The 14,478-nt window shown below is 40.9% G+C and overlaps 1 protein-coding gene across 1 annotated transcript; it reads right to left on the minus strand.

Moving 5' to 3' along the window:
- Positions 1 to 153: 153 nt before the first annotated feature.
- Positions 154 to 14,478, minus strand: lin52 (lin-52 DREAM MuvB core complex component). Its single transcript, XM_078796349.1, has 6 exons — positions 14,473 to 14,478; positions 13,419 to 13,542; positions 13,306 to 13,343; positions 13,154 to 13,220; positions 12,972 to 13,055; positions 154 to 244 (listed from the first exon to the last, which is right to left on the minus strand). Exons 1-6 carry the CDS (start codon positions 14,476 to 14,478, stop codon positions 189 to 191), a joined length of 375 nt encoding a protein of 124 aa, XP_078652475.1. The 3' UTR covers positions 154 to 188.

Raw genomic sequence — 14,478 nt, forward strand, 5'->3', positions numbered from 1 at the left:
ACCGAGGCTGGTTGTCTGTACTTTGGTGCAAAGTAAATAAAATAGCATCTAGGAAGACATGTGATGCTCCATTTAGGAACTGATATCATATAGTTGGATATTAATCAATAAGATTATTTGATTATCTTGTAGTTACACATGTCAAATATGATGTAAAAAAAAAAATGCTAAAAAAAAAAAAAAAAAAATCACTTCTTGGGCCTTTCCAAGATGTTCAGGAACTTCCCTCTGGTCATTTCTCTGGCTGAAAAACAAAAAAAGAACATTGAATTAAAAGATTTACAAAAAACACGTCAACGTCTGATTGTATGTACTCTTGAGACACACAATCAGTAATGCAAAGCATGAATTTAATATGTGCACCGTCACACCGGAAAGGCAATTTATACAAACATCTGTTCTTTCACAACACGGTAAACAACATAAAAGAGCAGTCTGGTGCGTCGCTTGATTGCACTGAAGCTCAGAGGTGCTGGTGCATGAACATTGCGTATGTGTGCAAAGCATCGGAGATAGGAGGGGAGGGTACGCAGAGGCAAAATGTCTCCATTATCTTTATCATGTAATCAAGGCATGTGATGGAGCGTGAGATAAATGACAGACAGGACATTGTTCTTATTACAACTACCATTTTCTCCTAACTCCTCATTGAATGTTGTCAATATTTTGCTCAGTCAACTGAACACTAAAAACATACAGTACTGACCCGAATATAAAACAACCAATCTTTTTCAAGACCTTCATTCATTCATTCATTTTCTACCGCTTATTCTTATGAGTGTCGCGGGGGGTGCTGGAGCCTATCCCAGCTGTCTTCAGGCAAGAGGCAGGGTACACGCTGGACTGGTGGCCAGCCAATCACAGGGCACATATAGACAAACAACCATTCACACTCACATTCATACCTATGGACAATTTGGAGTCGCTAATTAACCTAGCGTGTTTTTGGAATGTGGGAGGAAACCGGAGTACCCGGAGAAAACCCACGCATACACGGGGAGAACATGTAAACTCCACACAGAGATGGCCGAGGGTGGAATTGAACTCGGGTCTCCTAGCTGCGCGCTAACCACTTGATCGCCGTGCAGCCCTTTTTCAAGACCTGTTTTGGAAAAATATAAGACAAAAAAAAAATCATGTTTTCAAAGACTGGCATGTGTGTGTGAGTGACAGGAAGAAAAGCTCTGACTCTGTTTGGCGACACCTATTTGTTTGCATGTATAAATTTTTAGACCTCAAATATAAGACGACTTGTGTTTTTCAGACTTTTTCTAAAAAAAACAAAAACTGCCCAAAAAACTACTTTGTGGTCTACAGAACAATTTCAGCTAGGGGACGTTGAGCTACACAAAAAAAAAAAAAAAAAAAAACATGCATGCACGGGGAGAACATGCAAACTCCACACAGAGATGGCTGAGGGTGGAATTGAACTCTGGTGTCCTAGCTGCACGCTAACCACTCGACTTTTTCAAGACCTGTTTTGGAAAAATAATGTTTTCAAAGACTGGCATGTGTGTGTGAGTGACAAGAAGAAAAGCTCTGACTCCGTTTGGCGGCACCTATTTGTTTGCATGTATAAATCTTTAGACCTCAAATATAAGACGACTTGCTACACAAAAAATATAAAAAAAAAACCAATATGCATGCACGGGGAGAACATGCAAACTCCACACAGAGATGGCCGAGGGTGGGATTGAACTTGGGTTTCCTAGCTGTGAGGTCTGCGCGCTAACCACTCGACCACAAAAACAAAATGTGGTCTACATAATTTCAGCTAGGGGACGTTGAGCTACACAAAAAAATATTAAAAAAACAAAACAATTGTTAATTGTCCAAGTTAATAGAGCCTAACAAATTTGAAGGCCTATCCCTCAACAATTATGAGAGCCGTGGTGGAGCCAAGTAGATACTATGAAGTTACAAAAGGTTATTTATTACTTATTAGTTACTTCCAGGGTTCCTTAAATGACTGACTGTTGACGATCCCAGTTAAGGAACACACTGAATGTTGTGACAAGGACACATAGTAAGAGAAAACAAAGATTTAACTGCAAATCACCACCAGACTTGTCTTCCTGTTTGAAGCCTGTCTTTACACAGCTGCCAATCATTGCTGAAAACATTGTACGACTTATGGCCACTTATCCAGAAGAGGCAGTGAGGGCCCCATCCAGGTACCGTAATTGCTCTCTGTTCAAGATGACGACAAGCGCTCTTATGAGCTGCCGAGCTGGAATTACCTTCGCGACTTCATTCTGATCAACCTCGTACATCCCACAATATAAAATATGGCGCGAGTGACTGCAAATAGGTTTTAAGCAGATTGTCATCCAACTTCATAATGCCTGCAAGAGATAAAGTCTGCTTCTCTGGACATGGCGGCTCAGTTGGTAATTCTGATGAGATTACCAGTATGGAATTATAATAGCAATAGTGGGCGTGGGTGTCTGCCATTTAGGTTAAAGATGACGCTAATTCCAATAGCAGAAATTAATTTTGCACTTTGCCATCACTTACAATTGCGCTAAACATCTGGGACACATGTGGAGACACACAGAAAAGCTTCTGATTGAAATTAAGTCATCAAAACGAGGGCATGCAATTATACCGGGAGGACCTGAAATCTCCACTTTCTTATTAGTGGTGCTTTTGCAGCAGCTCATTTTTTTTTTTATTTCATTTACAATGTCATGATCTCTCTCCTCTCTCCTCTCTTCATCTTGAGAAGAGCCTGAGATGACTGCGCCACGCCCCTCGAGGCCGCTGCAATGCCACCGAGCGACTCATTAATTACAATTCACTGCATAAATCAGCTTCATATTTCCTTTGCAGCTTATTATAACACATCGTAAAATAAAAGTACCGACAGAAAATCCTAACCAGAGCGTACAATGTTTTTGTTTGTTTCAGACAGTAGAATAGAATTCTGTTCAAATGTTTTTCCAGAGGAGGTCGAGTGGTTAACGTGCAAGCCACACAGCTAGGAGACCAGAGTTAGATTCCACTTTCGGGCATCTCTGTGCGGAGTTTGCACATTCTCCTCGTGCATGTGTGGGTTTTCTCTGAACTCTGTATGTTTGCAAGTTTTGTCCTTGACAAAACCCACAATGTTGCTAAAACGGCCAACCATCACATAAAAAGTTGGAAGAAGTAACGGAATAAATTAATATTTAGTTTGTTACAAAAAGGGGCAAGTAAAATTGCAACGACTGCAGTGATTTGTTGTAACAAGGATACAAAAACTCAAATGAAATACGAGTCTATCCAGTGTATGGTGGTGGGATAGGGATGTCTGATATTGGCTTTTTTGCCAAAAACCGATATGCTGATATCGTCCAACTCTCAATTTCTGATACCAATAGTATGTGTTATAATGTGTACTTCTAGCCTGCACGGTGTTCGAGTGGTTAGCGCGCAGACCTCACAGCTAGGAGACCAGGGTTCAATTCCACCCTCGGCCATCTCTGTGTGGAGTTTGCATGTTCTCCCCGTGCATGCGTGGGTTTTCTCCGGGTACTCCGGTTTCGTCCCACATTCCAAAAACATGCTAGGTTAATTAGCGACTCCAAATTGTCCATAGGTATAAATGTGAGTGTGAATGGTTGTTTGTCTATATGTGCCCTGTGATTGTACTGGCCACCAGTCCAGGGTGTACCGCGCCTCTCGCCCGAAGACAGCTGGGATAGGCTCCAGCACGCCCGCGACCCTCTTCAGGATAAGTAGTAGAAAATGAATGAATGCATGAATTTATGTTTTTCCATAGGAGGCTGCTTGCTACTTGTTGTTGTCCAAGCAGAAGCTGTACTAATTCTACAATTGATCAAATTTACTTAAAGATTTTGCAGATCAACCAATGCAGATGTTTGGACTTGTCCGCACCATGAATGAACGGTCACCAGTTATATTTCACAGCATGTCCAGTGTCTGAGATATAATTAACTCATTCAATCCCACCATTTTTCAAAGCCATCCCTCACGGTAACGGCCATTTTTGATGATTTTGACTTATTTGTCCATGGCACACAAAATACTGTGTTCTTGGGCTATATAGTTCTTTAGTAAATCAGCAGGAGAACATAGGTACCATTCAGCTAAATACCAGTTCTCAACAAAATATAGGCATTTATTTGTTAAATCTGCACTAACACAAGGTCAATTAAGAGATTAATCTCACATTTGGTTTAATCGGGAACAACAACAACTGATGGAGAAGCCTCCAAATCGCTCCCCTCATAAGACACGAGCACTCAACACAAAACACGGACATATGCAAGCGTTGTCATACAACAGGAGAGATCAATACTGATTAGGAGAACTTAGAGATTTGTTTAGTTGATTAGAAAGGTCAATTACTAATTTTGCACTAAGTTAATCAGCATCTTGTTACTACCGCCATCCATACTAAACGACACTTTATGGATCGCGAGGGCTTGTTCCCTTGCCCTACTGATTTGGCGCCATCTCATTAACATTTCACGGGTATGTGCTTCCATCGGGGAGTGGGGGGGGGGGCACCTGTACGCTATATTGCTTATAGCTAAACAATTGGTGATAATTTACAAGAATAATCACGCTGTCAATAGGGCGGCCACCTCCAAAGTCAAACACAATCAGGGCTCACATTTCCTTAAAAACAAGAATATTAAATGAAGTGAAAGAATTACATGCTGTAACTATACTTAAAAGTGATAATTAAATTGATTGAGACATAGTCTTACAAGTGTAAAAATAAGTTAGCATAAATATATAATTGTGTGGAGGATTACGGCATGGGCTCGAGAGGTTAGCCTCTCAACCGGCTTTGCTGTGTACATTCTGTTATTTTTTTTTATTAATAACATCAACGTATTGTCGCTTTGACCTCATTGTACTAAGCAGTCAGGACAGAAATATGTGTACTGCTTTTCCAGGTTCAATTTCCGCATCTGCGGGTTATACAGTCATTTGCCATTCCTACTACCCGGTTTCTGGTGGTATCACTAAAAACACGGAAAGCCAAAGAAAAAGAAAACTAAGTAAGACATATTCGTGACAGTTTTGGTTTAAGTCCACATTGTACAAGCATATATTCATATTTTTTTGAGGTTCCATTCTGGCTTCAACCAGGAGGTAGACAGCGTTATTATCACAGTCAGAGCTAACGTTAAGAAGATTAAACTATATATGCAAAACAGATGAAAGTGTTCCGATTTCATCTCAAATGGTAACTTTTTCTAAATTAAAAAACACCCATACATATGTGTAAGAAATTCCGTGGCGCAACCCCGACCATTTTCTACGTGCTCTGCAGCGTTAAATCATTTTCATTTGCAGCAAATGACAAGTGGTTGGAATGGAAACGTAGCAGTGGAACATCTTCCTATGGTGAATGATCTGGGTGTCACTGTCACATCCTACTACCACCATGATCCCCCCCCCCCCACCCACCGCGGTATGAAATGAGAGTAATCATTACTCCAGCATCCCCTACTCCCCTCGCACCTCCTGGATGTGGCACGCTCCCAGTGAGCTGCACGACCCCTGTTAGCCCCCCCCCAAGACAGATGACCACCTGGGTTAACTGGAGTCCTGGACCCCGGTCCCCCCCGTCTGCCCTGATTCGCTTTCATTAAGAGCTAAGAGGACTATCTGACCCTCGCCGCCCGTCTCCAAGTGGTGCTCAGCTATTATGGCCTGTAAGCTTTATTTAATGGGTTTAACATCCACTTTCACCACACTCCTCCCTGGAGGGGGGGGGACACAGAGGAGATGAAACACACAAGCATGGAGGCACTTGCACACATTCAAACCACCCCCCCCCTTCTCTTCCTCCGCCGTGCGACACATACACCTGACGCTCATGTTTGTGTTCAAAATTCAATTACCCACTTATTGATACTTCACAGGGATATTTAAGATGCAGACACGAGCTGTGATTTCCCAGGGGAGCTACCGGTTCCTCTTTATGTCCCAGTCGAGGGGTGCGTGCACCCCCCCCCCCCCCGTGCATTTTCGCCTCATCGACACACACACAAAAACAAACACATTTGCACTCTAGTCCCAGCCCCTCACTATGCCCGTTCAAGAGGTGTCCTTATTAATAGGCAATCAGTCAAAAATCATTCATTAAAAAAGCCTAAAAGGTTTTACAGCCGCGCTATGATTAGCCGGGAAAGAAAATTCAATGAATTCCTAATGCCTTTATGGAAATGAGGTGTCATTTCCGATCTGCTCAGGGAGGAAGCAGGCAGGCAGAGATGAGAGGATGTGTGTGTGTATGCGTGGAAAGCGCTGCCTCTTCTCCTTTTCACACAGCGCCAGCACTGATCCTGTCTGGTATATGAACAGCCTCTAGCAGATACAGCCGCAGTCTCATTTGCTTGCAAAATGTTTGCAGGGATACCCCCCCCCCCCACACACACACACACCCACAATGAAGCACTGTATTTAGCAGTGTAAGAATCAAGCAAGGTTAACTCTACAAAAAAAAAAATCAGTGAAAAGTCAGCTTTGAATTCCGAGGAATCCGTGGTAAAAACATGTCTCAAGGAGAAAAGAGGAGTCCGGTGTAATAGGAGTGGTGAAGTGAGGCACCCCCCTGCTCCTCATTCAGTGACTGTCAGCAAAGGCACTTCATAACCACCCGTCCGGTGGTCAGCCCGCCCTGATGGATTGATCGAGGCACATTAGCAGCAGTGGGGGCCCGAGTGAATTGCAATCATATTCAGCGGCAGGCACACTTCTAATAGGCCTGAGATTGATCCTGGGGGTGTGGAGGAGAAGGAGGCGTTGAATGAGGAACCATTAGGAACTGTCAAGACGGGGTGACCTTCAGGCTTCACCTTCACCAGGGGTCGGGCACAGGTGGCATTGGAATGAGCGAGGGACGACGACAGGTGGTCCTGTCCGTTTCAGATTTCAGTGTTTCTCCTACCATTTAGAACAGGGGTGGGCAAACTTTTTGACTCGTGGGCCGCATTGATATGACAAAATTTACACGTAACAGTCCACCTGGTATTATTGTATCTGTAAAATTGTCATGCAATCTGCTATTATTATTTATTATTTTATATTTATATTTAAATATTACAAAAAATAATAAAATATTATAATAATTACAATAAAATTAAAATAATAATAATTATTATTATGTAAAATATGCAAATATAACAATAATATATATAATTAATATAATAATTAGCATTAATATAATAATTATAATAATCATAATAGTTCTAATAATAATTATAATAATCTAATAATAATAATAATAATTATTATTATTATTAATATTATTATGTGCTTGTGTCCCTTTTTTCAGGAGCACTTTGTAAACAACAGACCATGTCAAAAAACGAAATTGATAAAACCATCAAAAGGTTGGCTCAGGCCATGATGCCAGGTTGTATGTTGAGTTTAAATGAAATACTTTGGAAAGATTGGGCGGGCCGTATTCAAACACTTGGCGGACCGGATGTGGCCCACGGGCCGTAGTTTGCCCACCCCTGATTTAGAACTTAAACAGTGGAACCTCCGTTTTCCAATGCCCCGATTTAAGTTGACACATAAAAAAAAAAATAGTGCTGCCACTAAGAAATTATTTAATATCAAACAAATTTTTTGAATAAAAATGTAAAAAAAATGTTTATTTTTAATACAAGTCAAGGACCAGGACAAAAAAACATAAAAATGATATAATAATAAGTAATCATTCATTTTCTACCGCTTTTCCTCACGAGGGTCTCGGGGGAGCCTAGAGGCGGGGTACACCCTGGACTGGTGGCCAGCCAATCACAGGGCACATATAGACAAACAACCATTCACACTCACATTCATACCTATGGACAATTTGGAGTCGCTAATTAACCTAGCATGTTTTTGGAATGTGGGAGGAAACCGGAGTACCCGGAGAAAACCCACGCATGCACGGCGGAGAACATGCAAACTCCACACAGAAGATGGCCGAGGGTGGAATTGAACTTGGGTATCCTAGCTGTGAGGCCTGCGCACTAACCACCTCTACTGTGCAGCCCTTCTTCTTGTGAGCCGAATTCTGGTCGTTTTTTGTTGTTGAGGAAAGTAGTTCCGGCGAGTTGTTGACGTTTTGCGTCTTAAAACAATATGCGTTCAAATGAGTAATCACAGTAATCATCAGTAATCATGAGAATCAAATTCGGGTCTCCTGTGAGGTCTGTGTAGTAACCACTCGTCCACCGTGCAGAGTCAGTATTTAAGAGTCAAATTGCATGTTGAGTACTATAAATGTGTACATGTTGGCAGGTGGATGTAAACAGGATGGGCTTGAAATATGACGGTATATTGCCATATTAGCCTATGAGCCAGGACTAGCCTACTATCTAAATCAGGGGTATTCAACGTTTCATCAAGATAAGGTACGACTTTCTCTTCTTTCCCTCATAACTTCCCCAGCGCAATTACACTTGCATGTTTTTTATTTTCAAGGCCGTACTTAACGGGATGCAGGAAGTGTTATTGCGGCGACGTTTGCTGACTGCAGCAGAGTGAGCCTGAAGGGCAGAGCTGTTGCTAATAAAGAACTAGCATACCGAATAGGCGTTACTGTCTGTTTGGAAGCATGGCAACTTTGACTTGCCTTTCTTTTTTTATGAGATTATAAGAGACTTTTTCAGGCCTGAATTGATTGGATTTTAGACTTTTTTTAAGACCCCGTGGACGCCCAGTTAAACACTCGTGTTTTTTTTTGTTGTTGTTGTGCTTAACAGGTCCTGTCATAACACAGGGCTCTACATTAAAAACAAAAAATATTTGCTTATGGGGAATCCTTAAGGTGAGAACTACTTGCCCAAACTTGCCCCATGTAAAATGAAAAGACGGCCATAATGATATCATATACAGTAAACCTTGGATATATCGGATTCAATTGTTCCCACTGGTTTTGTCCGATATAAGCGAAATCCGTTATATGCGTATACCGGAAAATGTCCGTTTTACGCATATATCGGATTTATATCCGGTATATGCGTAAATCGGATTTTATCCGTTATAAAAAGGCACTTCCTTGACTATGTTTCCAATGTACCTGGACGCGCAGGCAGCGCTGCAAATGACGTCTTATAGCGGCCTGTCACGATTCGGCGAATCGGAGCGCCACGATGCGGCCATCCGATATATGCGAGGGAAATTTAATGGAAATGCACTGGAACGGGACTGGAGATTTTGTCCGAAATAGGCGAAATACGTTATAAAAAATCCGATATATGCAATGAATTTTTATTGGAAATGCACTACAGAAAAATTGGTTCCTTTTTATCTGTCCGTTGTGAGCGAATTTCCGATATATCCGAGGTTTACTGTATCAATATATGCTGATAATTCATCAGATAATAGTACTGACTGAATAGTACTGTATTTGGAGGAATGTCTGAAAAATCATTTGATTTGCTACCGCTAATAAAATACTTGTTTAGTAGGCACTGTTTCATTACTTTTTGGTGTTTTTTTCCTTCAGAAGTTGTTGAAGAATTAGACGATGTTGGCAGGGACGCCATGATAGATGTTTTTCTAGTCAAACCATCGCTGATTGGTTGATCGCGAACAAGAACGGGTGTGGGTAAAACGCGGACAGCGGTCTAAATAAACGATTCTGATTGGTCCATTTCAAGATTTGCAAGAATCGGTTTGCAAATTACCACCGGAATTACGCAGTCCGTGTTTTACCAACAAGAACCGCTTTTAAAAAAAACTCTTGGCACTATGGAATGCCAAAGTACACTTACCCGACCGTAATATCACCGATTTGATTTACTTGCCCGAATTTTGTTTTAACTTGCCCCGGGCCATCGGTACATCGTTATTGTCGAGCCCTGTAACATCTAAATATGGAGACAATCCTCATTAATGGCGTGTTTTTAGTGTTAAACAGTCACTCGGAGCACACAAGTATAGGATAGAGTACCATCACCAACCGGGCCCAATCATAAGCAGAGTCCCTTCAGAGTATCCCTAAGGAACACTCAGCTTTCAATTACCTCCAATAACAGCACTTATCAGAGCACTGAGCTTTCCCCGGAGGCGTAAGGCCCGATGCCCACGCTCAGCAGCCCGCAACAGAGGTATTCATCACAAGGAGGGAGTAACAGCTGGGCCGAAGGAAGAGGCACGCGTCAAGCCCCAATGGGAATAAACCAGGCCAGCATCACACAGTCATTGTTGGAGGTGCTGGTGGGAGTTGGCAGGGAGGGGGGGGTAAAGGGTGTGTCACGCTATCCCATTACATCCAAGCTGATGTATTAACATGAAACCGTGATGTGTCTCGAGGAAAAAAAAAAAAAAAAAAATCAACAGTGGCTCAGCTGCTATCCAGAGCAGAAGGGAATGATTTTTATGTGTTTTATTAAAGTCTGGCTCAGGTCGCCTTTCCGACTGGGTGAGTTTTCATAGCTTGATTGTGCCCTGCCCATTAACCAGCTTCCCCTTTAATGGTCCACATGTCCGTGGGGGGGGGAGGGGCAATAAATCCGCCCCCCCCCAACCCAGTGCTTTGCCTCTACCGAGTCTTCTCGTTTACGGGTCCTGAGGAGGACCGCAAACTAGATGAAAAAGTAGCTGAGATTTACAAGCCCTCCCCTGACAGCTAGGAAAAGGAGAAAATTAAACTAGAGAGCATTAAACAGGTCCCCCCCATTACAGGGCAGCTCCGACACCAATAATAACCATCATTGTGTCCCGTCAAGCACCAATACATGACATGATTGCAAATCCTATAGTCCTCCGCCTATGACAGCGAACATCTTCATACCAAGTGGATTACATGCTCTTCTGGGTTCAGAAGAATTCAGGGAGATTAGAGACACTCGTTATGTTATGATTGTTTAAAATGGTGAAGAAAAGCCATGAGAACAGGGTAATAACTAATAAAACATCTAATATGGTCTTACAGCTCCACAGTTACTAGGGCTGCAGACATCTGATATTGATGTACTGTATTTTCTGGACTACAAGTCGCACTTTTTTTCATAGGTTGGCCGTTCCTGCGACTTATACTCCAGAGCGACTCATAGTCCAGAAAATACAGTAAATAAACCCACAAAAAATGCGACTTATGTATGTTTTTTTTCTACCTAATTATGCATTTTTGGCCTTGTGCGACTTATACTCCGGAGCAACGTATAGTCCAGAAAATACAGTAAATAAACCCGCAAAAAATGTGACTTATGTATGTTTTTTTTTCTACCTAATTATGCATTTTTGGCCTCGTGCGACTTATACTCCGGAGCGACTTATAGTCCAGAAAATACAGTATATAAACCCGCAAAAAAGGCGACTTATGTATGGTTTTTTTTCTACCTAATTATGCATTTTTGGCCTTGTGCGACTTATACTCCGGAGCAACGTATAGTCCAGAAAATACAGTAAATAAACCCGCAAAAAATGCGACTTATGTATGTTTTTTTTCTACCTAATTATGCATTTTTGGCCTTGTGCGACTTATACTCCGGAGTGACTTATAGTCCAGAAAATACAGTAAATAAACCCGCAAAAAATGCGACTTATGTATGTTTTTTTCTACCTAATTATGCATTTTTGGCCTTGTGCGACTTATACTCCGGAGCGACTTATAGTCCAGAAAATACAGTAAATAAACCCGCAAAAAATGCGACTTATACTACGGAGCAACTTATAGTCCAGAAAATACAGTAAATAAACCCGCAAAAAATGGGACTTATGTATGTTTTTTTTTCTACCTAATTATGCATTTTTGGCCTTGTGCGACTTATACTCCGGAGCGACTTATGTATGTTTTTTTCCTACCTAAGTATGCATTTTTGGCCTTGTGCGACTTATACTCCCGAGCGACTTATAGTCCAGAAAATACAGTAAATAAACCTGCAAAAAATGCGACTTATGGATGTTTTTTTCCTACCTAATTATTCATTTTTTGGCCTTGTGCGACTTATACTCCGGAGCGACTTATAGTCCAGAAAATACAGTAAATAAACCCGCAAAAAATGCAACTTATGTTTTTTATACCTAATTATGCATTTTTGGCCTTGTGCGACTTATACTCTTATAGTCCAGAAAATACGGTAATCGGTCTGATATCAGCACTGCATCACAAGCAGTCCACTCCAGATGGATAGAGCCCATGTGATCACAACAATAGCATGTACTAGCATGCCATCAAAATAGCAAGGACCAAAAAAAATATATATATATGTTGCAGCCAAAAAACAAAACACACCACCTACAAGCCCCCCAAGGTGGCACAGGACCGAAGACAAACACCATCATATCCAAAGCAGCACCACGGTTATTTTTTTATTGGCCCTACTATTAATTCCATATATTGTTAGATGTTACAGAAATTTGCTTTGATGCGTCAGAGCCCATTCACACAGCCAGTAGTTCTAATATTATGCTTAGTTTGAGAGGAGTCACAGTAATTTCAGTTGTTTGAATTGAAAGGCATGCTGGTGGTAAGCAATTCCAGTGCTTGGGTGCTAATGCACACTGGAAAACAAAACACCCGTTTTCTCTTAGGAAAACACGAGCACTTAGCTATATCTCTCTAATCCACACTCCACATGGATTATGACAATGGAGGTAGTGAAAGGGGAAAGGATTAAAAAGTAGATTTTGCATGCATCACATGCTTGGAGCACTTGTTATATTATCAGCTGCTGCCGTGACAGCGTTTCTAACCTTTCTCCACGATAACAAGATTGACCTAAATCTGTTATTTGTCAAGGTCAACGTGTTGGACATGAGGTGATTCCAAATAATAACTTAAAAATGTCTACCTAGGATAATGTAGTACTGAATTACATCTTTTACTGCGTGTCTAGGCGCCATCTAGTGGTGAAACTATAACCTCCAGTGTAGATTTTTAAATGTTTTTCAATTATAATATGAATACATATTATGACAGCTGTCAAGTCATTGTCATTACTATTAATTTGTGCTATTTGAAGCATTATTCCGACTGTTCTTATGCTGCTCGTGGTACTTACATTCTTCTAAGCCCAGTTGGTAAGCAAGGTTCTGAAGACCTTTGACCTTCTCCATTAGGTTCGCTGTTGTTAAGCTGCCCAGCTCTGCAAAAATAACAAAAAAAAAAAAACATAATTAACATTACAGATGTCCCTATCAAATTCTCCATACCCTGCAAAAATCACAATTCAGCAGCATTTACCTTTTAACATTTCAATGTCCTCGCTCTCAAGCTCAGCCATCCACTTGGGGGGTGAATTTGTGATGGGCTACAGAAACCACAAAACATTTCATTTCAAAAAAGGGGAACACGAAAAAAAAATCCAACACTCAAAACAGATATTAATAACTCACATTTTTATAAGATGCAGCAAATTCGGCAACTCCAGGCACTATATAAAAAAATTGGACTTTCATTAAAAACAACAAGGAAAACAAGATGTCTCCTTACAAATTGTAGTTCTTACACTGCTCTGGCCAAAGGTCTGGTGATGCTCTGTCCAGTTTTTCCAAACTGAGTAAAGAAGTTTCAAAGTCTTCACCTATTAAGACAAGAACACTTAAACACTTTTTGTTTTGTGCAGAAATTATCTAGTATAATTGCGGTATCGCATTAACCATGTTTGTTGTTATACTTTATAATAGTGCACAATTGCATGGTCTCATATAGAAAGGTGTTTGCATTAGTCTCCCCTCGGGAGACGTGGTCAACTGTCAGGGATTGAGGCTTTCTATCTCAGTGCAGACCTGCCAACATGTACACAATTGTAGTACTCAACATGGAATATGACTCGAATACACTTGCATGCTCTCCATTTTGTTGCATTTTTCTGGTTTCGGTTTCAAATTCAGTTTGTACAGTACAGATATATTAACAGATATCAGTTTCTTTAGTATTTCAAATGATAGTATTTCAATGCATAGCTCTTTTGTGTGATGTCATTAGGTTGAACTGGTGTACTAATGAAGTATCCGGTCAGTATAGTATATCGACAGTATAGCAGTCATATAATTGTCTTCTTTCTTGATAAAAGGTGACGAATGCTGTCATTAATTGAGCCTACCGTTTGTAACAGAGACAATATTCAGCAATAAGAGACTAACCTAAGATATAGTGAACGTGTTATTTTGGTACATACATGCTCAACAGAGTATAAAATATAGCTATTAGGCGTAGCCGACACTAACGAGTCGCATTTCACGAGTGACACGAATACTTGTTCGTTACGCTGTTAAATAATCATGTATTGTGTGATTTCACCCAAATGTTGTTTTAACGAAGACGTACATTTAATGCTACGTTTAGCTGTTTATGTGTCAAATGTCCACTGTTACTGTTGTTACATTGGACAAACACCGTGGCTACTTGAAGCTTTTGGTCAAACAGACCACACACAAAACGCAAATGTTCACTTTGACTCGTTATCGTGTTCGAGTGAGATAGACGACGGTTTTCTGTCCAAAAACACTACGAAATTCTGACATAGACGTAGAACAGCTCGGTAAAGAATTAGAATTTACCTCCAT

The sequence above is a fragment of the Doryrhamphus excisus genome, linkage group LG14 (genome assembly GCF_037039965.1).
Source record: "Doryrhamphus excisus strain RoL-2023G ecotype Guam linkage group LG14, RoL_Dexc_Guam_v1.1, whole genome shotgun sequence".
NCBI classification, from domain to species: domain Eukaryota; kingdom Metazoa; phylum Chordata; class Actinopteri; order Syngnathiformes; family Syngnathidae; genus Doryrhamphus; species Doryrhamphus excisus.